The 21,197-nt window shown below is 47.6% G+C and overlaps 1 protein-coding gene across 3 annotated transcripts in view; it reads right to left on the minus strand.

Annotated features, from left to right (window-relative positions):
* The window catches only part of LOC118377182 (amyloid-beta A4 precursor protein-binding family A member 1-like), a 179,278-nt gene that overhangs the window by 38,664 nt on the left and 119,417 nt on the right, over positions 1-21,197 (minus strand). For all 3 annotated transcript variants that reach the window (XM_052479306.1, XM_052479307.1, XM_052479305.1), the window contains exons 5-6: positions 14,003-14,042; positions 7,252-7,397 (exon numbers count right to left, since the gene is read on the minus strand). In XM_052479306.1, the coding sequence (XP_052335266.1) occupies positions 7,252-7,397; positions 14,003-14,042 (186 nt within the window). The remainder of the gene's footprint in view (positions 1-7,251; positions 7,398-14,002; positions 14,043-21,197) is intronic.

Here is a 21,197-nt window from a genome sequence, read left to right on the forward strand (position 1 = left end):
CAGGAGAATGGGTTAGACTGAAGCTAGGACTCAGGGCTCAGGCAGTGTGTGTGTGTGTGTGTGCGCGCATGCGCATGCTCGTGCTCGTGCGTGTGCGTGTGCGTGTGTGCGTGTGTGTCTAAAGTTCCAACATCTATTGACTGGTGCTTGTGTTGTGTTATATTTTATCCAGCAGGTGGCTCACTTGAAATGATTAGTTCTAGTTCTAATTCTAGTCATCTATTTATCTATTTAATTACATGGGGAAAGAAGTGTCTGCTGAATTGTAATCTTGAGTATATAGTCTACAGTATTAAACCTCATATAGGAAGGATGCTATTTAAATACTACAACAGAACCCCCCTAGTAGAAGTCACAGAGATGCTGTGATGAGAACAGGAGTGATAACAGAGAACATTGTCAAGGTGTGCAAGGTATAGACTACAGGACTACAGTATAGACTACAGGACTACAGTATAGACTACAGGACTACAGTATAGACTACAGTATAGACTACAGGACTAAATTATAGACTATAGTACTACAGTATAGACTACAGGACTACAGTATAGACTACAGCACTACAGTATAGACTACAGGACCACAGTATAGACTACAGTATAGACTACAGGACTAAATTATAGACTACAGTACTACAGTATAGACTACAGGATTACAGTATAGACTACAGTACTACAGTATAGACTACAGGACTACAGTATAGACTACAGGACCACAGTATAGACTACAGTATAGACTACAGTATAGACTACAGGACTAAATTATAGACTACAGTACTACAGTATAGACTACAGGACTACAGTATAGACTACAGGACTACAGTATAGACTACAGGACTACAGTATAGACTACAGTATAGACTACAGGACTACATTATAGACTATAGTACTACAGTATAGACTACAGGACTACAGTATAGACTACAGCACTACAGTATAGACTACAGGACTACAGTATAGACTACAGTATAGACTACAGGACTAAATTATAGACTACAGTACTACAGTATAGACTACAGGATTACAGTATAGACTACAGTACTACAGTATAGACTACAGGACTACAGTATAGACTACAGTATAGACTACAGTATAGACTACATGACTACAGAATCATAAAACACGGGACGAGATGTTAAAAACTGTCCATTGTGCCAATAGATGGAATGCACTCACATGAGATTTGCCGTGATGTTGACAGAGTGGCATGGGAGGTTTATTTCTTAGACTGGGGTAAGATGTCAATTTTGGGACACATCCTCAGTAGTGTGCCTTCGAATCAGTGGGTGTTTCGGCCTTTAATCACTAAACACCCTCATCAAAGGTGGCCAGCTAAAGGGTAATCAAGCCTTAGCTTGTGTCCCATGCCCAATTAAGATGTCCCACGGGACTATGCAAGGCAGGGGCGTCCTCTTCCTGAGCCAGCCATACAGCTGACCGCATACCTCATATGCCCTCCTCAAGTTGGAGGGATCTGAATTGGGTTCTCAGGTGGGGGTGGGGGGTCATGAAGTTATAGCCCAGCAAGGGTCCTTCCGTTTGATCCAGATCCACTGGCTGCTTCTTTCAGCTGCTTGAGAAACTGCTCTGACGGTCTGCCGCAGAGCCTGTCCATGGATTCCAAGTTCTTTCAGCAACCTGATGATGGAAGAAGCCACGAATCCTCTGCATCCCACTTCAACTGGCCAGACCTTTGCATTCCAGCCACGCTGAGTTGCGTCTGCTGCCAACTCTGTGTAACGCAGTTTCTTACGCTCGTAGGCCTCTTCAACAGAGTTTTCCCATGGGACTGTGAGCTCTATGATGTACACAGCCTTTCGTGAAGGGGACCAGAGTACCATGTCTGGCCTAAGGTTGGTAGAAGCAATCTCAGGTGGAAAAATGAGTTGCTGGCCAATATCGACAAGCATCTTCCAGTCCCGGGCCATGGCTAGGTGTCCAGTTTCTGGCTTTGTAGGAGGATACTTGGGCCTTTTCTGTCCCTCCCGGATGAATGTTGTTGTTTTGACGGGATTGCTTGTTTTTGGAGGTAATGAATTGGTTGCACTCCTCTTGGTCTCAAGTGCTACAGCCAGGCTCTTGAGGACCTGATTGTGCCTCCAGGTGTAGCGGCCTTGTGAGAGGCTGGTCTTGCAACCTGTCATTATATGCCTGAGAGTCGCTGGAGCTGGGCAGAGGGGGCAGGTCGAGTCCTCGCCATACCATTGATGTAGATTTTTTGGTGATGGAAGCACATCATAAACAGCTCTTATGATGAAGCTGATGTTGCTTGCCTCCATTTGCCAAAGCTCACTCCAGTTGATCTTTCTCCTCTCCAGGCCTTCCCACCGCGTCCATTGCCCTTGTTTAGCAAGAGAGACAGCCTTTGCACTTCTTGCAGTCTCCTCCTGTCTGCGCACCTCCTCGACCACCAGCTTCCTGCGTTCAGATGTTGTTGCCTTATGGAACGTTGGTTTGCTTGCTGCCAGGCCAAAGCCTCCTCTTCCATGCTGGATATTCCCCACAATGTCTTGGTGTCTCAGGGCTGATGTTGCTTGCTGCACAGCCTTGGATGATGTCCATTTCCGTCCAGTTTGTAGAAGAGGTGCAGCCTTGCTAATGGTCTGGTCTTTGGAGTCCTTCAATGTCATCTGAAGTCTTACTTTAGAGCACTTGTACTCCTCCGTTAGACTTGTAAGAGGTAGTTCAAGGACCCCTTTGCCATAGAGGCCGATGTTACTCAGGCATCGTGGGACACCCAGCCATTTCTTCACGTATGAGGTAATGGTTCGCTCCATCTTCTCCACTGTTGTTATTGGGACCTCATAGACGGTGAGTGGCCACATTACCCGGGGGAGAAGTCCAAACTGTAGGCACCAAAGCTTGAGCCTCCCAGGCAGTAGGGTCTTGTTGATGTTCTCAAGACCGTCAGCGATGTCCTGCCTTACTTGCTGCACTTGATCTTTATCCCGGAGGCTTTCGTTGTAACATCTACCCAGGCTCTTGATGGGTTGCTCAGATACCGTTGGTATCGGGTCATCTCCAATGCAGAACCTCACATCTTTAAGCTGTCCCTTGACTATGGAGATGCTTCGAGATTTGCTTGGCTTGGTTTTCATCCGGGCCCACTTGATGTTATCCTGCAGTTTTGCAAGTAGCCGCCTGGTGCATGCTGCAGTGGTGGTCAGTGTAGTCATGTCATCCATGTATGCTCGGATAGGTGGGAGACGGAGCCCTTCCTTAGTTCTCTCACCGCCGACCACCCATCTCGATGCCCTGATGATGACTTCCATGGCCATAGTGAAGGCCAGAGGAGAGATTGTACAGCCTGCCATTATGCCTACTTCCAAGCGCTGCCATGTTGTTGTGAAGTCAGGTGTTGTGAAACACAATTGCAGGTCTTGGAAATAGGCCTTTACCAGTGTAGTGATGGGTTCTGGTATGTGGAAAATGTTGAAGGATTCCCAGAGGAGTTCATGGGGAACTGAGCCAAAGGCATTGGCCAGGTCGAAGGAAGATGATATAGAGGTCTCTCTTGTCCTTCTTAGCTGTTTGGATCTGGTGCCAAATCATACTAGTATGTTCCAGGCAACCAGAGAAACCAGGAATGCCTGCTTTCTGTACAGATGTATCAATGTACTTGTTCCTTTCCAGATAAGTGGACAGCCTCTGTGCTATTATACTGAAAAAGATCTTCCCTTCGACGTTGAGAAGGGAGATTGGTCGGAATTGACTGATGTCTGTCGCATCCTTCTCTTTCGGGATTAGCACACCACCAGCCCTTCGCCATGCCTTTGGTATTATTTCCTTCTGCCACACTATCCTCATGAGCCTCCAAAGAAAGCGTAGAACATCCGGGGCGTTCTTGTAGAGCTTGTATGGTACTCCATTAGGCCCAGGAGCAGAGGCCGCTCTTGCTCTTCGGACAACGTTCTCTACTTCCCTCCATTTTGGAGGGTCAGTGTCCAGATTGAATTCTGGTGGTTGAATAGGTGGGATGTCATGTGGGATGACTATCTGCTCATGCCTTTTCATGTCCTGGTGGACATTTTCCAGATGTTCTTCCAGTTCAGGCTTTGGAGGTTTTAGGATTCCGCACTTTTCCTTTGCGAAGAGATCTTTGACAAACTTAAAGGGGTTTTTATAGAACCGTGTTCTTGAGTGTACCTTCTTCCTACGAAGTTTCCTTAAGTTTTCCGCTCTTCGCAAGGTTGCCAGCCGACATTTAATGTCTGCTTGGAGTAGCATGAGACCTTCTCTCTCTGCATCAGAGGCCTTCTTCCACTGCTTCCTCAGCTGCCTTCTCTCTCTGACAAGTATCTCGATCTCCTGCTGTCTCCTAGATTTGGCTGGCGGGGTGGTGTCTTGCCACTTCTCCTTTCGTTTACTCCAAAGCGCTCTTCTCCGTAGTGGTAGATAATGTCTCCCATCCTTTCAAGCTTTTTCTCTGCTGTTCCTACCTGTTGTTCCAAGATTTTTGTCAGGTCGTTGTTGATTGTTTCCCACTCTCTCTTTTCAACAGCTTTGGGCCACTTCACACTCGGTCTGTGCCCTTTGATCTTTTCCTCTTTTAGAGGTCTCTGTGGTTGGGTGAGTTCATCCACCGGCATTTCTGTGCTTGTGTTATCCTCCTCAGTTACAGGGGTGCTGATGCTCTGCGAACTTTGGTTTGCGTCCCGTCGCTGTGCTTCATTCGACTGATTTGACTGGCTGCTTCGTAAGAAGTACTGGTCAGTGCGAGGTCCCTGTCTCTGCTCTCCCAAGCACCTTTTCCTCCCTTGATGGATCCTTAACCCCCTTGCCGATGTTACTCTCTCCCAACCACAGCTGCACACCTGAAGTGTGTGTCCTGCTGCTGTTATGGTTGTCTCATGTGCTGTGTTCCTACTCGTAGTCGTTTCCGTTCCTGGGTCCGTAACCATGTGATCAGTCGTTGAGCCATCTTGCGCCCCAGCTCTCGCAGGCTCTAGGGGTATGTTCCTTTGTTGACTTTCAGTAGCACTTAGCGGGTGTCTCCAACATACTGAAACAGCGTCGGAGACTGCCAACATGGGTAGCTAGCCCATGACAGCCCCAGTGGGGTCTATTCCCTCCGGTCAGCTGTCTCTCCAAGCTGTCACACAGACTTTCCTATGTTGTCAGCTGTCCTTTCACAGCAGTCACTGGACTGGTCCAGATGATCAGAATCATAAAACACGGGACGAGATGTTAAAAACTGTATAGACTGTATAGACTACATGACTACAGTATAGACTACAGTACTACAGTATAGACTACAGGACTACAGTATAGACTACAGGACTACAGTATAGACTACAGTATAGACTACAGGACTACATTATATACTACAGTATAGACTACAGGACTACAGTATAGACCACGGGACTACAGTATAGACTACAGTATAAACTACAGGACTACAGTATAGACTACAGTATAGACTACACGTCCACAATATAGACCACATGACGACAGTATAGACTACACGACGACAGTATAGACAACAGCATAGACTACAGGACTACAGTATAGACTACAGTATAAACTACAAGACTACAGTATAGACTACAGGACTACAGTATAGACTACAGTATAGACTACAATACTACAGTATAGACTACAGTATAGACTACATCATAGACTACATGACTACAGTATAGACTACATCATAGACTACATGACTACAGTATAGACTACAGGATTACAGTATAGACTACATGACTACATTATAGACTACATCATACACTACAGGACTACAGTATAGACTACAGTATATACTACATGACTACAATATAGACTACATGACTACAGTATAGACTACAGGACTACAGCATAGACCTCAGTATAGACTGGGTACCGGTACAGAGTCAATGTGTGGGTGCACCAGTTAGTCAAGGTAATTGAGCTAATATGTACATGTAGGTAGAGTTATTAAAGTGACTTTGTATAAATCACTTGTGAGTGATACGTTCCTAAAGCAGTATTTCATATTTAGTATTTCATTTAGTATTAGTATTAGTATTTCATATTTAGTATTTCATTTAGTATTAGTATTTCATATTTAGTATTTCATTTAGTATTAGTATTAGTATTTCATATTTAGTATTTCATTTAGTATTAGTATTAGTATTTCATATTTAGTATTTCATTTAGTATTAGTATTAGTATTTCATATTTAGTATTTCATTTAGTATTAGTATTAGTATTTCATATTTAGTATTTCATTTAGTATTAGTATTAGTATTTCATATTTAGTATTTCATTTAGTATTAGTATTTCATATTTAGTATTTCATTTAGTATTAGTATTAGTATTTCATATTTAGTATTTCATTTAGTATTAGTATTAGTATTTCATATTTAGTATTTCATTTAGTATTAGTATTAGTATTTCATATTTAGTATTTCATTTAGTATTAGTATTAGTATTTCATATTTAGTATTTCATTTAGTATTAGTATTTCATATTTAGTATTTCATTTAGTATTAGTATTTCATATTTAGTATTTCATTTAGTATTAGTATTAGTATTTCATATTTAGTATTTCATTTAGTTTTAGTATTAGTATTTCATATTTAGTATTAGTATTTCATATTTAGTATTTCATTTAGTATTAGTATTTCATATTTAGTATTTCATTTAGTATTAGTATTTCATATTTAGTATTTCATTTAGTATTAGTATTAGTATTTCATATTTAGTATTTCATTTAGTATTAGTATTAGTATTTCATATTTAGTATTTCATTTAGTATTAGTATCAGTATTTCATATTTAGTATTTCATTTAGTATTAGTATCAGTATTTCATATTTTTCCATCAGCAGTGTTAAACTGCTGATGGATATTAGATAGATATTGCCCAGGACTTCTATACAGGTTGTTCTATACATTCTACAGTATAGAGCTGTGTACTGTAGATGAGAGCTGTGTCTGGTCTACAGTATAGAGCTGTGTATTGTAGATGAGATCTGTGTCTGGTCTACAGTATAGAGTTGGGTATTGTAGATGAGATCTGTGTCTGGTCTACAGTATAGAGCTGTGTATTGTAGATGAGATCTGTGTCTGGTCTACAGTATAGAGCTGTGTATTGTAGATGAGATCTATGTCTGGTCTACAGTATAGAGCTGTGTATTGTAGATGAGATCTGTGTCTGGTCTACAGTATAGAGTTGGGTATTGTAGATGAGATCTGTGTCTGGTCTACAGTATAGAGTTGGGTATTGTAGATGAGATCTGTGTCTGGTCTACAGTATAGAGCTGTGTCTCTCCTCACCTTGATGTGGCTGACGGCCTCCTGGGCCTGCATCATACGGACGTTCTTGGAGGGCGTCTTGTCAGACAGCAGCTGGGTGGAGCCCAGGTAGTTAGCAGCAAATATGATCCCATCAATCAGGTCCTCTGGGTCACACGGACCTGGGACTGGGGGAGGAGGGGATAGGGGGAGTAGAGGTGGGGAAGAGAGAGGGGGTGGAGGGGGAGGAGTTTTGAAAACATTGCGGAGGTTTGAACTGTGAATATTGTATACAAAACTTTGAGTTGAAATTTGTAACATTTTGAAATGTTGAGACAGAGAGAGAGATTGAGAGAGAGAAAGAGAGAGAGAGAGAGAGAGAGAGAGAGAGAGAGAGAGAGAGAGAGAGAGAGAGAGAGAGAGAGAGAGAGAGAGAGAGAGAGAGAGAGAGAGAGAGAGAGAGAGAGAGGGAGGGAGAAAGAGAGAGAGAGAAAGAGAGAGAGTGAGAGAGAGAGGGAGGGAGAAAGAGAGAGAGAGAGAGAGAGAGGGAGGGAGAAAGAGAGAGAGAGAGGGAGGGAGAAAGAGAGAGAGAGAGAGGGAGGGAGAAAGAGAGAGAGAGAGAGGAGGGAGAAAGAGAGAGAGAGAGAGAGAGAGAGGGAGGGAGAAAGAGAGAGAGAGAGAGAGAGAGAGAGAGAGAGAGAGAGAGAGAGGGAGAGAGGGAGAGAGGGAGAGAGGGGAGGGAGAGAGAGAGAGAGAGGGGGAGAGAGAGAGCTGAAGAGAGAGAGAGTTGAGAGAGGAGAGCTGAAGAGAGAGAGAGAGAGAGCTAAAGAGGAGAGAGAGAGACAGAGAGAGAGAGAGCTAAAGAGGAGAGAGAGAGCTAAAGAGCAGAGAGCTAAAGAGGAGAGAGAAAGATATTACATTATTTTGGAACTTTTGTGAGTGTAATGTTTACTGTTAATTTGTATTGTTTATTTCACTTTTGTTTATTATCGACACTTGATTTGGCAATGTTAACACAGGTTTCCCATGCCAATAGAGCCCTTAAATTGAATTGAAAGAGAAAGAGAGAGAGAGTGTGAGCGAGAGAGTGTGAGCGAGAGAGAGAGAGAGTGTGAGTGAGAGAGAGAAAGAGAGAGAGAGAGAGAGTGTGTGAGCGAGAGAGAGAGAGACGGTGAGAGAGAGAGAGTGTGTGAGCGAGAGAGAGAGAGAGACGGTGAGAGAGAGAGAGAGAGAGACGGAGAGAGAGAGAGAGAGAGAGAGTGAGTGAGAGAGAGAAAGAGAGAGAGAGAGAGAGAGTGTGAGTGAGAGAGAGAAAGAGAGAGAGAGAGAGAGTGTGTGAGAGAGAGAGAGAGAGACGGTGAGAGAGAAGATGTGTGAGTGAGAGAGAGAAAAGAGAGAGAGAGAGAGACGGTGAGAGAGAGAGAGAGTGAGATGAGAGAGAGAAAGAGAGAGAGAGAGAGTGTGAGGAGAGAGAGAAAGAGAGAGAGAGAGAGAGTGTCCGGTGAGAGAGAGAGAGAGAGTGTGAGTGAGAGAGAGAAAGAGAGAGAGAGAGAGAGTGTGTGAGCGAGAGAGAGAGAGACGGTGAGAGAGAGAGAGAGACGGTGAGGGATGTGTGAGTTCCTTTGCAAACGTTTTCACCCTCCTTGGCGTTTTTCCTATTTTGTTGCATTACAACCTGTAATTTAAATTGATTTTCTCATGTAATGGACAGACACAAAATAGTCCAAATTGGTGAAGTGAAATGAAAAAAATTACTTGTTTCAAAAAATTATTACAACATTTTTTTTTTTAAGTGGTGTGTGCATATGTATCCTCCTCTTTTGCTATGAAGTCCCTAAATAAGATCTGGTGCAAACAATTACCTTCAGAAGTCATATAATTAGTTAAATAAAGTCCACCTGTGTGCAATCTAAGTGTCACATGATCTGTCACATGATCTCAGTATATTTACACCTGTTCTGAAAGGCCCCAGAGTCTGCAACACCACTAAGCAAGCAGCACCATGAAGACCAAGGAGCTCTCCAAACAGGTCAGGAACAGAGTTGTGGAGAAGTACAGATCAGGGTTGAAAATATCTGAAACTTTGAACATCCCACGGAGCACCATTAAATCCATTATTAAAACATTTAAAGAATATGTGACCACAACAAACCTGCCAAGAGAGGGCCGCCCACCAAAACTCACAGACCAGGCAAGGATGGCATTAATCAGAGAGGCAACAAAGAGACCAAAGATAACCCTGAAGGAGCTGCAAAGCTCCACAGTTGAGATTGGAGTATCTGTCCATAGGACCACTTTAAGCTGTACACTCCACATAGCTGGGCTTTACGGAAGAGTTACCAGAAAAAAAGCCCTTGCTCAAAGACAAAAATGAGCAAACACGTTTGGTGTTCACCAAAAGGCATGTGGGAGACTCCCCAAACATATGGAAGAAGGTACTCACTCTGGTCAGAAGAGACTAAAATGGAGCTTTTTGGCCATCAAGGAAAATGCTATGTCGCAAACCCAACAACTCTCATCACCCAAAGAACACCATTCCCACAGTGAAGCATGGTGGTGGCAGCATCATGCTGTGGGGATGTTTTTCATCAGCAGGGACTGGGAAACTGGTCAGAATTGAAGGAATGACTGATAGTGCTAAATACAGGGAAATTATTGAGGGAAACCTGTTTGTCGTCCAGAGATTTGAGACTGGGACGGAGGATCACCTTCCAGCAGGACAATGACCCTAAGAATACTGCTAAAGCAACACTCGAGTGTGTTAAGTGGCAATGTTTAAATGTCTTGGAATGGCCTAGTCAAAGCCCAGACCTCAATCCAATTGAGAATCTGTGCTATGACTTAAAAATTGCTGTACACCAGCGGAACCCATCCAACGTGAAGGAGCTGGAGCAGTTTTGCCTTGAAGAATGGGCAAAAATCCCAGTGGCTAGATGTGCCAAGTTTATAGAGACATACCCCAAGAGACATGCAGCTGTAATTGCTGCAAAAGGTATCACTACAAAGTATTGACTTTGAGGAGGTGAATAATTATGCACGCTCAGGTTCTGTTTTTTGGTCTTAGTTCTTGTTTGTTTCACAATAAAAAATGTTTTGCTTCTTCAAAGTGGTAGGCATGTTGTGTTAATCAAATGATACAACCCCCCCCAAAAAATCAATTTTAATTCCAGGTTGTAAGGCAACAAAATAGTAAATCTCTCTCTCTCTCACTCTCACTCTCAGCTCTCCATGACATTTAAAAACGCTGATCTGGCACTAAATCTGGCCTACACATCAACATACCCCCACAGAGCATAGTCACCCAAGCATTACCGTAACTAGAGAAAAACACTTTTCAAATATATTCAAATCTGCACTGGCAAAGCAAAGCATAGTAAAGTAAAGCAGAGGAGGACAGGGAGAGAAGTAAAGGGGGGTCTTACCATCTACATAGGTAGGGAAGGAGGACAGGGAGAGAACTAAAGGGGGGTCTTACCATCTACATAGGTAGGGAAGGAGGACAGGGAGAGAATTAAAGGGGGGTCTTGCCATCTACATAGGTAGGGAAGGAGGACAGGGAGAGAACTAAAGGGAGGTCTTACCGTCTACATAGGTAGGGAAGGAGGACAGGGAGAGAACTAAAGGGAGGTCTTACCGTCTACATAGGTAGGGAAGGAGGACAGGGAGGTCTTACCATCTACATAGGTAGGGAGAGAACTAAAGGGAGGTCTTACCGTCTACATAGGTAGGGAAGGAGGACATGGAGGTCTTACCATCTACATAGGTAGGGAGAGAACTAAAGGGAGGTCTTACCGTCTACATAGGTAGGGAAGGAGGACAGGGAGGTCTTACTGTCTACATAGGCAGGGAGAGAACTAAAGGGAGTTCTTACCGTCTACATAGGCAGGGAAGGAGGACAGGGAGAGAACTAAAGGGGGGTCTTACCGTCTACATAGGTAGGGAAGGAGGACAGGGAGAGAAGTAAAGGGAGGTCTTACCGTCTACATAGGTAGGGAAGGAGGACAGGGAGAGAACTAAAGGGAGGTCTTACCGTCTACATAGGCAGGGAGAGAACTACAGGGAGGTCTTACCGTCTACATAGGCAGGGAGAGAACTAAAGGGAGGTCTTACCGTCTACATAGGCAGGGAGAGAACTACAGGGGGGTCTTACCGTCTACATAGGCAGGGAAGGAGGACAGGGAGAGAAGTAAAGGGAGGTCTTACCGTCTACATAGGTAGGGAAGGAGGACAGGGAGAGAACTAAAGGGGGGTCTTACCGTCTACATAGGTAGGGAAGGAGGACAGGGAGAGAACTAAAGGGGGGTCTTACCGTCTACATAGGTAGGGAAGGAGGACAGGGAGAGAACTAAAGGGGGGTCTTACCGTCTACATAGGTAGGGAAGGAGGACAGGGAGAGAACTAAAGGGGGGTCTTACCGTCTACATAGGTAGGGAAGGAGGACAGGGAGGTCTTACCGTCTACATAGGTAGGGAAGGAGGACAGGGAGAGAACTAAAGGGGGGTCTTACCGTCTACATAGGTAGGGAAGGAGGACAGGGAGAGAACTAAAGGGGGGTCTTACCGTCTACATAGGTAGGGAAGGAGGACAGGGAGAGAAGTAAAGGGGGGTCTTACCGTCTACATAGGTAGGGAAGGAGGACAGGGAGGTCTTACCATCTACATAGGTAGGGAGAGAACTAAAGGGAGGTCTTACCGTCTACATAGGTAGGGAAGGAGGACATGGAGGTCTTACCATCTACATAGGTAGGGAGAGAACTAAAGGGAGGTCTTACCGTCTACATAGGTAGGGAAGGAGGACAGGGAGGTCTTACTGTCTACATAGGCAGGGAGAGAACTAAAGGGAGTTCTTACCGTCTACATAGGCAGGGAAGGAGGACAGGGAGAGAACTAAAGGGGGGTCTTACCGTCTACATAGGTAGGGAAGGAGGACAGGGAGAGAAGTAAAGGGAGGTCTTACCGTCTACATAGGTAGGGAAGGAGGACAGGGAGAGAACTAAAGGGGGGTCTTACCGTCTACATAGGTAGGGAAGGAGGACAGGGAGAGAACTAAAGGGGGGTCTTACCGTCTACATAGGTAGGGAAGGAGGACAGGGAGAGAAGTAAAGGGGGGTCTTACCGTCTACATAGGTAGGGAAGGAGGACAGGGAGAGAACTAAAGGGAGGTCTTACCGTCTACATAGGTAGGGAAGGAGGACAGGGAGGTCTTACCGTCTACATAGGTAGGGAAGGAGGACAGGGAGAGAATTAAAGGGGGGTCTTACCAACTACATAGGTAGGGAAGGAGGACAGGGAGAGAACTAAAGGGAGGTCTTACCGTCTACATAGGTAGGGAAGGAGGACAGGGAGAGAACTAAAGGGAGGTCTTACCGTCTACATAGGTAGGGAAGGAGGACAGGGAGGTCTTACCGTCTACATAGGTAGGGAAGGAGGACAGGGAGAGAAGTAAAGGGGGGTCTTACCGTCTACATAGGTAGGGAAGGAGGACAGGGAGAGAACTAAAGGGGGGTCTTACCGTCTACATAGGTAGGGAAGGAGGACAGGGAGGTCTTACCGTCTACATAGGTAGGGAGAGAACTAAAGGGAGGTCTTACCGTCTACATAGGTAGGGAAGGAGGACAGGGAGAGAACTAAAGGGGGGTCTTACCGTCTACATAGGTAGGGAAGGAGGACAGGGAGGTCTTACCGTCTACATAGGTAGGGAAGGAGGACAGGGAGAGAAGTAAAGGGGGGTCTTACCGTCTACATAGGTAGGGAAGGAGGACAGGGAGGTCTTACCGTCTACATAGGTAGGGAAGGAGGACAGGGAGAGAAGTAAAGGGAGGTCTTACCGTCTACATAGGTAGGGAAGGAGGACAGGGAGAGAACTACAGGGAGGTCTTACCGTCTACATAGGCAGGGAGAGAACTAAAGGGAGGTCTTACCGTCTACATAGGCAGGGAGAGAACTACAGGGAGGTCTTACCGTCTACATAGGCAGGGAGAGAACTAAAGGGAGGTCTTACCGTCTACATAGGCAGGGAGAGAACTACAGGGGGGTCTTACCGTCTACATAGGCAGGGAAGGAGGACAGGGAGAGAAGTAAAGGGAGGTCTTACCGTCTACATAGGTAGGGAAGGAGGACAGGGAGAGAACTAAAGGGGGGTCTTACCGTCTACATAGGTAGGGAAGGAGGACAGGGAGAGAACTAAAGGGGGGTCTTACCGTCTACATAGGTAGGGAAGGAGGACAGGGAGAGAACTAAAGGGGGGTCTTACCGTCTACATAGGTAGGGAAGGAGGACAGGGAGAGAACTAAAGGGGGGTCTTACCGTCTACATAGGTAGGGAAGGAGGACAGGGAGGTCTTACCGTCTACATAGGTAGGGAAGGAGGACAGGGAGAGAACTAAAGGGGGGTCTTACCGTCTACATAGGTAGGGAAGGAGGACAGGGAGAGAACTAAAGGGGGGTCTTACCGTCTACATAGGTAGGGAAGGAGGACAGGGAGAGAAGTAAAGGGGGGTCTTACCGTCTACATAGGTAGGGAAGGAGGACAGGGAGAGAACTAAAGGGGGGTCTTACTGTCTACATAGGTAGGGAAGGAGGACAGGGAGAGAACTAAAGGGAGGTCTTACCGTCTACATAGGTAGGGAAGGAGGACAGGGAGGTCTTACCGTCTACATAGGTAGGGAGGGAGGACAGGGAGAGAACTAAAGGGGGGTCTTACCGTCTACATAGGTAGGGAAGGAGGACAGGGAGGTCTTACCGTCTACATAGGTAGGGAAGGAGGACAGGGAGAGAAGTAAAGGGAGGTCTTACCGTCTACATAGGTAGGGAAGGAGGCGAGGCTTCTCCTGGACTGTAGGTAGAGAAGAAAGACAGAGAACATGTTACTGATGACGGGTCACACAGACATGGTCATCATAACACTGTCATTACTAGGGGTGTGACATTTAAACGTTTAAACAGATTTGGGATTGTTAACATTTAGAAAAAATCCCCAACTAAAACCTTTTATTTTAGTATCACAGAACAACTACTGACAGGCCACGATCATCATAAAGTGAAAATTACAATTAAACAAATACCTAACGCAACAATGCTGTACGTAGGAGACATGCATCTTTCAAATGATTTGCCACAGATATAATAATCATAATAGTAATAATAATAATATTATAATATAAAGCTCTCCGCACGTCATCATTGTTAACAGTTGGGAAAATGGCAGAGTGTGAGACAGGGAAGCGACAGCAGCAAAGTCCTGTAATGGCAATACTTTGAGAAGTTAAATGAGCAGTAGAGGAGCTACAGTGGAAGTAGAGGAGCTACAGTGGCAGTAGAGATGCTACAGTGGCAGTAGAGGTGCTACAGTGGCAGTAGAGGTGCTACAGTGGCAGTAGAGGAGCTACAGTGGCAGTAGAGGAGCTACAGTGGCAGTAGAGGAGCTACAGTGGCAGTAGAGGAGCTACAGTGGAAGTAGAGGAGCTACAGTGGCAGTAGAGGAGCTACAGTGGCAGTAGAGGAGCTACAGTGGCAGTAGAGGAGCTACAGTGGCAGTAGAGGTGCTACAGTGGCAGTAGAGGAGCTATAGTGGCAGTAGAGGAGCTACAGTGGCAGTAGAGGAGCTACAGTGGCAGTACATGTGCTACAGTGGCAGTAGAGGAGCTACAGTGGCAGTACATGTGCTACAGTGGCAGTAGAGGTGCTACAGTGGCAATAGAGGTGCTACAGTGGCAGTAGAGGAGCTACAGTGGCAGTAGAGGAGCTACAGTGGCAGTACATGTGCTACAGTGGCAGTACATGTGCTACAGTGGCAGTACATGTGCTACAGTGGCAGTAGAGGTGCTACAGTGGCAGTACATGTGCTACAGTGGCAGTAGAGGTGCTACAGTGGCAGTAGAGGTGCTACAGTGGCAGTAGAGGTGCTACAGTGGCAGTACATGTGCTACAGTGGCAGTAGAGGAGCTACAGTGGCAGTACATGTGCTACAGTGGCAGTAGAGGTGCTACAGTGGCAGTAGAGGAGCTACAGTGGCAGTACATGTGCTACAGTGGCAGTAGAGGTGCTACAGTGGCAGTACATGTGCTACAGTGGCAGTAGAGGTGCTACAGTGGCAGTAGAGGTGCTACAGTGGCAGTAGAGGAGCTACAGTGGCAGTAGAGGTGCTACAGTGGCAGTAGAGGTGCTACAGTGGCAGTACATGTGCTACAGTGGCAGTAGAGGTGCTACAGTGGCAGTAGAGGAGCTACAGTGGCAGTACATGTGTTACAGTGGCAGTAGAGGAGCTACAGTGGCAGTAGAGGAGCTACATTGGCAGTAGAGGAGCTACAGTGGCAGTACATGTGCTACAGTGGCAGTAGAGGTGCTACAGTGGCAGTAGAGGAGCTACAGTGGCAGTACATGTGCAACAGTGGCAGTAGAGGAGCTACAGTGGCAGTAGAGGAGCTACATTGGCAGTAGAGGTGCTACAGTGGCAGTAGAGGAGCTACAGTGGAAGTACATGTGCTACAGTGGCAGTAGATGTGCTACAGTGGCAGTAGAGGTGCTACAGTGGCAGTACATGTGCTACAGTGGCAGTAGAGGTGCTACAGTGGCAGTAGAGGTGCTACAGTGGCAGTAGAGATGCTACAGTGGCAGTAGAGGTGCTACAGTGGCAGTAGAGGTGCTACAGTGGCAGTAGAGGAGCTACAGTGGCAGTAGAGGAGCTACAGTGGCAGTACATGTGCTACAATGGCAGTACATGTGCTACAGTGGCAGTACATGTGCTACAGTGGCAGTAGAGGTGCTACAGTGGCAGTACATGTGCTACAGTGGCAGTAGAGGTGCTACAGTGGCAGTAGAGGTGCTACAGTGGCAGTAGAGGTGCTACAGTGGCAGTAGAGGTGCTACAGTGGCAGTACATGTGCTACAGTGGCAGTAGAGGAGCTACAGTGGCAGTACATGTGCTACAGTGGCAGTAGAGGTGCTACAGTGGCAGTAGAGGAGCTACAGTGGCAGTACATGTGCTACAGTGGCAGTAGAGGTGCTACAGTGGCAGTACATGTGCTACAGTGGCAGTAGAGGTGCTACAGTGGCAGTAGAGGTGCTACAGTGGCAGTAGAGGAGCTACAGTGGCAGTAGAGGTGCTACAGTGGCAGTAGAGGTGCTACAGTGGCAGTACATGTGCTACAGTGGCAGTAGAGGAGCTACAGTGGCAGTACATGTGCTACAGTGGCAGTAGAGGTGCTACAGTGGCAGTAGAGGAGCTACAGTGGCAGTACATGTGCTACAGTGGCAGTAGAGGTGCTACAGTGGCAGTACATGTGCTACAGTGGCAGTAGAGGTGCTACAGTGGCAGTAGAGGTGCTACAGTGGCAGTAGAGGAGCTACAGTGGCAGTAGAGGTGCTACAGTGGCAGTAGAGGTGCTACAGTGGCAGTACATGTGCTACAGTGGCAGTAGAGGTGCTACAGTGGCAGTAGAGGAGCTACAGTGGCAGTACATGTGTTACAGTGGCAGTAGAGGAGCTACAGTGGCAGTAGAGGAGCTACATTGGCAGTAGAGGAGCTACAGTGGCAGTACATGTGCTACAGTGGCAGTAGAGGTGCTACAGTGGCAGTAGAGGAGCTACAGTGGCAGTACATGTGCAACAGTGGCAGTAGAGGAGCTACAGTGGCAGTAGAGGAGCTACATTGGCAGTAGAGGTGCTACAGTGGCAGTAGAGGAGCTACAGTGGAAGTACATGTGCTACAGTGGCAGTAGATGTGCTACAGTGGCAGTAGAGGTGCTACAGTGGCAGTACATGTGCTACAGTGGCAGTAGAGGTGCTACAGTGGCAGTAGAGGTGCTACAGTGGCAGTAGAGATGCTACAGTGGCAGTAGAGGTGCTACAGTGGCAGTAGAGGTGCTACAGTGGCAGTAGAGGAGCTACAGTGGCAGTAGAGGAGCTACAGTGGCAGTACATGTGCTACAGTGGCAGTACATGTGCTACAGTGGCAGTACATGTGCTACAGTGGCAGTAGAGGTGCTACAGTGGCAGTACATGTGCTACAGTGGCAGTAGAGGTGCTACAGTGGCAGTAGAGGTGCTACAGTGGCAGTAGAGGTGCTACAGTGGCAGTAGAGGTGCTACAGTGGCAGTACATCTGCTACAGTGGCAGTAGAGGAGCTACAGTGGCAGTACATGTGCTACAGTGGCAGTAGAGGTGCTACAGTGGCAGTAGAGGAGCTACAGTGGCAGTACATGTGCTACAGTGGCAGTAGAGGTGCTACAGTGGCAGTACATGTGCTACAGTGGCAGTAGAGGTGCTACAGTGGCAGTAGAGGTGCTACAGTGGCAGTAGAGGAGCTACAGTGGCAGTAGAGGTGCTACAGTGGCAGTAGAGGTGCTACAGTGGCAGTACATGTGCTACAGTGGCAGTAGAGGTGCTACAGTGGCAGTAGAGGAGCTACAGTGGCAGTACATGTGTTACAGTGGCAGTAGAGGAGCTACAGTGGCAGTAGAGGAGCTACATTGGCAGTAGAGGAGCTACAGTGGCAGTACATGTGCTACAGTGGCAGTAGAGGTGCTACAGTGGCAGTAGAGGAGCTACAGTGGCAGTACATGTGCAACAGTGGCAGTAGAGGAGCTACAGTGGCAGTAGAGGAGCTACATTGGCAGTAGAGGTGCTACAGTGGCAGTAGAGGAGCTACAGTGGAAGTACATGTGCTACAGTGGCAGTAGATGTGCTACAGTGGCAGTAGAGGTGCTACAGTGGCAGTACATGTGCTACAGTGGCAGTAGAGGTGCTACAGTGGCAGTAGAGGTGCTACAGTGGCAGTAGAGATGCTACAGTGGCAGTAGAGGTGCTACAGTGGCAGTAGAGGTGCTACAGTGGCAGTAGAGGAGCTACAGTGGCAGTAGAGGCGCTACAGTGGCAGTAGAGGAGCTTCAGTGGCAGTAGAGGAGCTACAGTGGCAGTAGAGGTGCTCCAGTGGCAGTAGAGGTGCTACAGTGGCAGTAGAGGTGCTACAGTGGCAGTAGAGGAGCTACAGTGGCAGTAGAGGTGCTACAGTGGCAGTAGAGGTGCTACAGTGGCAGTAGGTGAGCTCCGTCTAAGTATCCAGGACAGCAGGAAGGTGAGCTCCGTCTAGGTATCCAGGACATCAGGAAGGTGAGCTTCGTCTAAGTATCCAGGACAACAGGAAGGTGAGCTCCGTCTAGGTTTCCAGAACAGCAGGAAGGTGAGCTCCGCCTAGGTATCCAGGACAACAGGAAGGTGAGCTCCGTCTAAGTATCCAGGACAACAGGAAGGTGAGCTCCGTCTAAGTATCCAGGACATCAGGAAGGTGAGCTCCGTCTAGGTTTCCAGGACAGCAGGAAGGTGAGCTCCGTCTAAGTATCCAGGACAACAGGAAGGTGAGCTCCGTCTAGGTTTCCAGGACAGCAGGAAGGTGAGCTCCGTCTAGGTTTCCAGAACAGCAGGAAGGTGAGCTCCGTCTAGGTATCCAGGACATCAGGAAGGTGAGCTCCGTCTAAGTATCCAGGACATCAGGAAGGTGAGCTCCGTCTAAGTATCCAGGACAACAGGAAGGTGAGCTCCGTCTAAGTATCCAGGACATCAGGAAGGTGAGCTCCGTCTAGGTATCCAGGACATCAGGAAGGTGAGCTTCGTCTAAGTATCCAGGACAACAGGAAGGTGAGCTCCGTCTAGGTTTCCAGAACAGCAGGAAGGTGAGCTCCGTCTAGGTATCCAGGACAACAGGAAGGTGAGCTCCGTCTAAGTATCCAGGACATCAGGAAGGTGAGCTCCGTCTAAGTATCCAGGACATCAGGAAGGTGAGCTCCGTCTAGGTATCCAGGACATCAGGAAGGTGAGCTTCGTCTAAGTATCCAGGACAACAGGAAGGTGAGCTCCGTCTAGGTTTCCAGAACAGCAGGAAGGTGAGCTCCGTCTAGGTATCCAGGACAACAGGAAGGTGAGCTCCGTCTAAGTATCCAGGACAACAGGAAGGTGAGCTCCGTCTAAGTATCCAGGACATCAGGAAGGTGAGCTCCGTCTAAGTATCCAGGACATCAGGAAGGTGAGCTCCGTCTAAGTATCCAGGACAACAGGAAGGTGAGCTCCGTCTAAGTATCCAGGACATCAGGAAGGTGAGCTCCGTCTAGGTATCCAGGACATCAGGAAGGTGAGCTTCGTCTAAGTATCCAGGACAACAGGAAGGTGAGCTCTGTCTAAGTATCCAGGACAGCAGGAAGGTGAGCTCCGTCTAGGTTTCCAGGACAGCAGGAAGGTGAGCTCCGTCTAGGTATCCAGGACAGCAGGAAGGTGAGCTCCGTCTAGGTATCCAGGACAGCAGGAAGGTGAGCTCCGTCTAGGTATCCAGGACATCAGGAAGGTGAGCTCCGTCTAAGTATCCAGGACAACAGGAAGGTGAGCTCCGTCTAAGTATCCAGGACAACAGGAAGGTGAGCTCCGTCTAGGTATCCAGCACATCAGGAAGGTGAGCTCCGTCTAGGTTTCCAGAACAGCAGGAAGGTGAGCTCCGTCTAGGTATCCAGGACAACAGGAAGGTGAGCTCCGTCTAGGTTTCCAGAACAGCAGGAAGGTGAGCTCCGTCTAGGTATCCAGGACATCAGGGAGGTGAGCTCCGTCTAGGTTTCCAGGACAGCAGGAAGGTGAGCTCCGTCTAGGTTTCCAGGACAGCAGGAAGGTGAGCTCCGTCGCGGTATCCAGGACAGCAGGAAGGTGAGCTCCATCTAGGTATCCAGGACATCAGGAAGGTGAGCTCCGTCTAAGTATCCAGGACATCAGGAAGGTGAGCTCCGTCTAGGTTTCCAGGACAGCAGGAAGGTGAGCTCCGTCTAAGTATCCAGGACAACAGGAAGGTGAGCTCCGTCTAGGTTTCCAGGACAGCAGGAAGGTGAGCTCCGTCTAGGTTTCCAGAACAGCAGGAAGGTGAGCTCCGTCTAGGTATCCAGGACATCAGGAAGGTGAGCTCCGTCTAAGTATCCAGGACATCAGGAAGGTGAGCTCCGTCTAAGTATCCAGGACAACAGGAAGGTGAGCTCCGTCTAAGTATCCAGGACATCAGGAAGGTGAGCTCCGTCTAGGTATCCAGGACATCAGGAAGGTGAGCTTCGTCTAAGTATCCAGGACAACAGGAAGGTGAGCTCCGTCTAGGTTTCCAGAACAGCAGGAAGGTGAGCTCCGTCTAGGTATCCAGGACAACAGGAAGGTGAGCTCCGTCTAAGTATCCAGGACATCAGGAAGGTGAGCTCCGTCTAAGTATCCAGGACATCAGGAAGGTGAGCTCCGTCTAGGTATCCAGGACATCAGGAAGGTGAGCTTCGTCTAAGTATCCAGGACAACAGGAAGGTGAGCTCCGTCTAGGTTTCCAGAACAGCAGGAAGGTGAGCTCCGTCTAGGTATCCAGGACAACAGGAAGGTGAGCTCCGTCTAAGTATCCAGGACAACAGGAAGGTGAGCTCCGTCTAAGTATCCAGGACATCAGGAAGGTGAGCTCCGTCTAAGTATCCAGGACATCAGGAAGGTGAGCTCCGTCTAAGTATCCAGGACAACAGGAAGGTGAGCTCCGTCTAAGTATCCAGGACATCAGGAAGGTGAGCTCCGTCTAGGTATCCAGGACATCAGGAAGGTGAGCTTCGTCTAAGTATCCAGGACAACAGGAAGGTGAGCTCTGTCTAAGTATCCAGGACAGCAGGAAGGTGAGCTCCGTCTAGGTTTCCAGGACAGCAGGAAGGTGAGCTCCGTCTAGGTATCCAGGACAGCAGGAAGGTGAGCTCCGTCTAGGTATCCAGGACAGCAGGAAGGTGAGCTCCGTCTAGGTATCCAGGACATCAGGAAGGTGAGCTCCGTCTAAGTATCCAGGACAACAGGAAGGTGAGCTCCGTCTAAGTATCCAGGACAACAGGAAGGTGAGCTCCGTCTAGGTATCCAGCACATCAGGAAGGTGAGCTCCGTCTAGGTTTCCAGAACAGCAGGAAGGTGAGCTCCGTCTAGGTATCCAGGACAACAGGAAGGTGAGCTCCGT

The sequence above is a fragment of the Oncorhynchus keta genome, chromosome 25 (assembly GCF_023373465.1).
Source record: "Oncorhynchus keta strain PuntledgeMale-10-30-2019 chromosome 25, Oket_V2, whole genome shotgun sequence".
Taxonomy (NCBI): domain Eukaryota; kingdom Metazoa; phylum Chordata; class Actinopteri; order Salmoniformes; family Salmonidae; genus Oncorhynchus; species Oncorhynchus keta.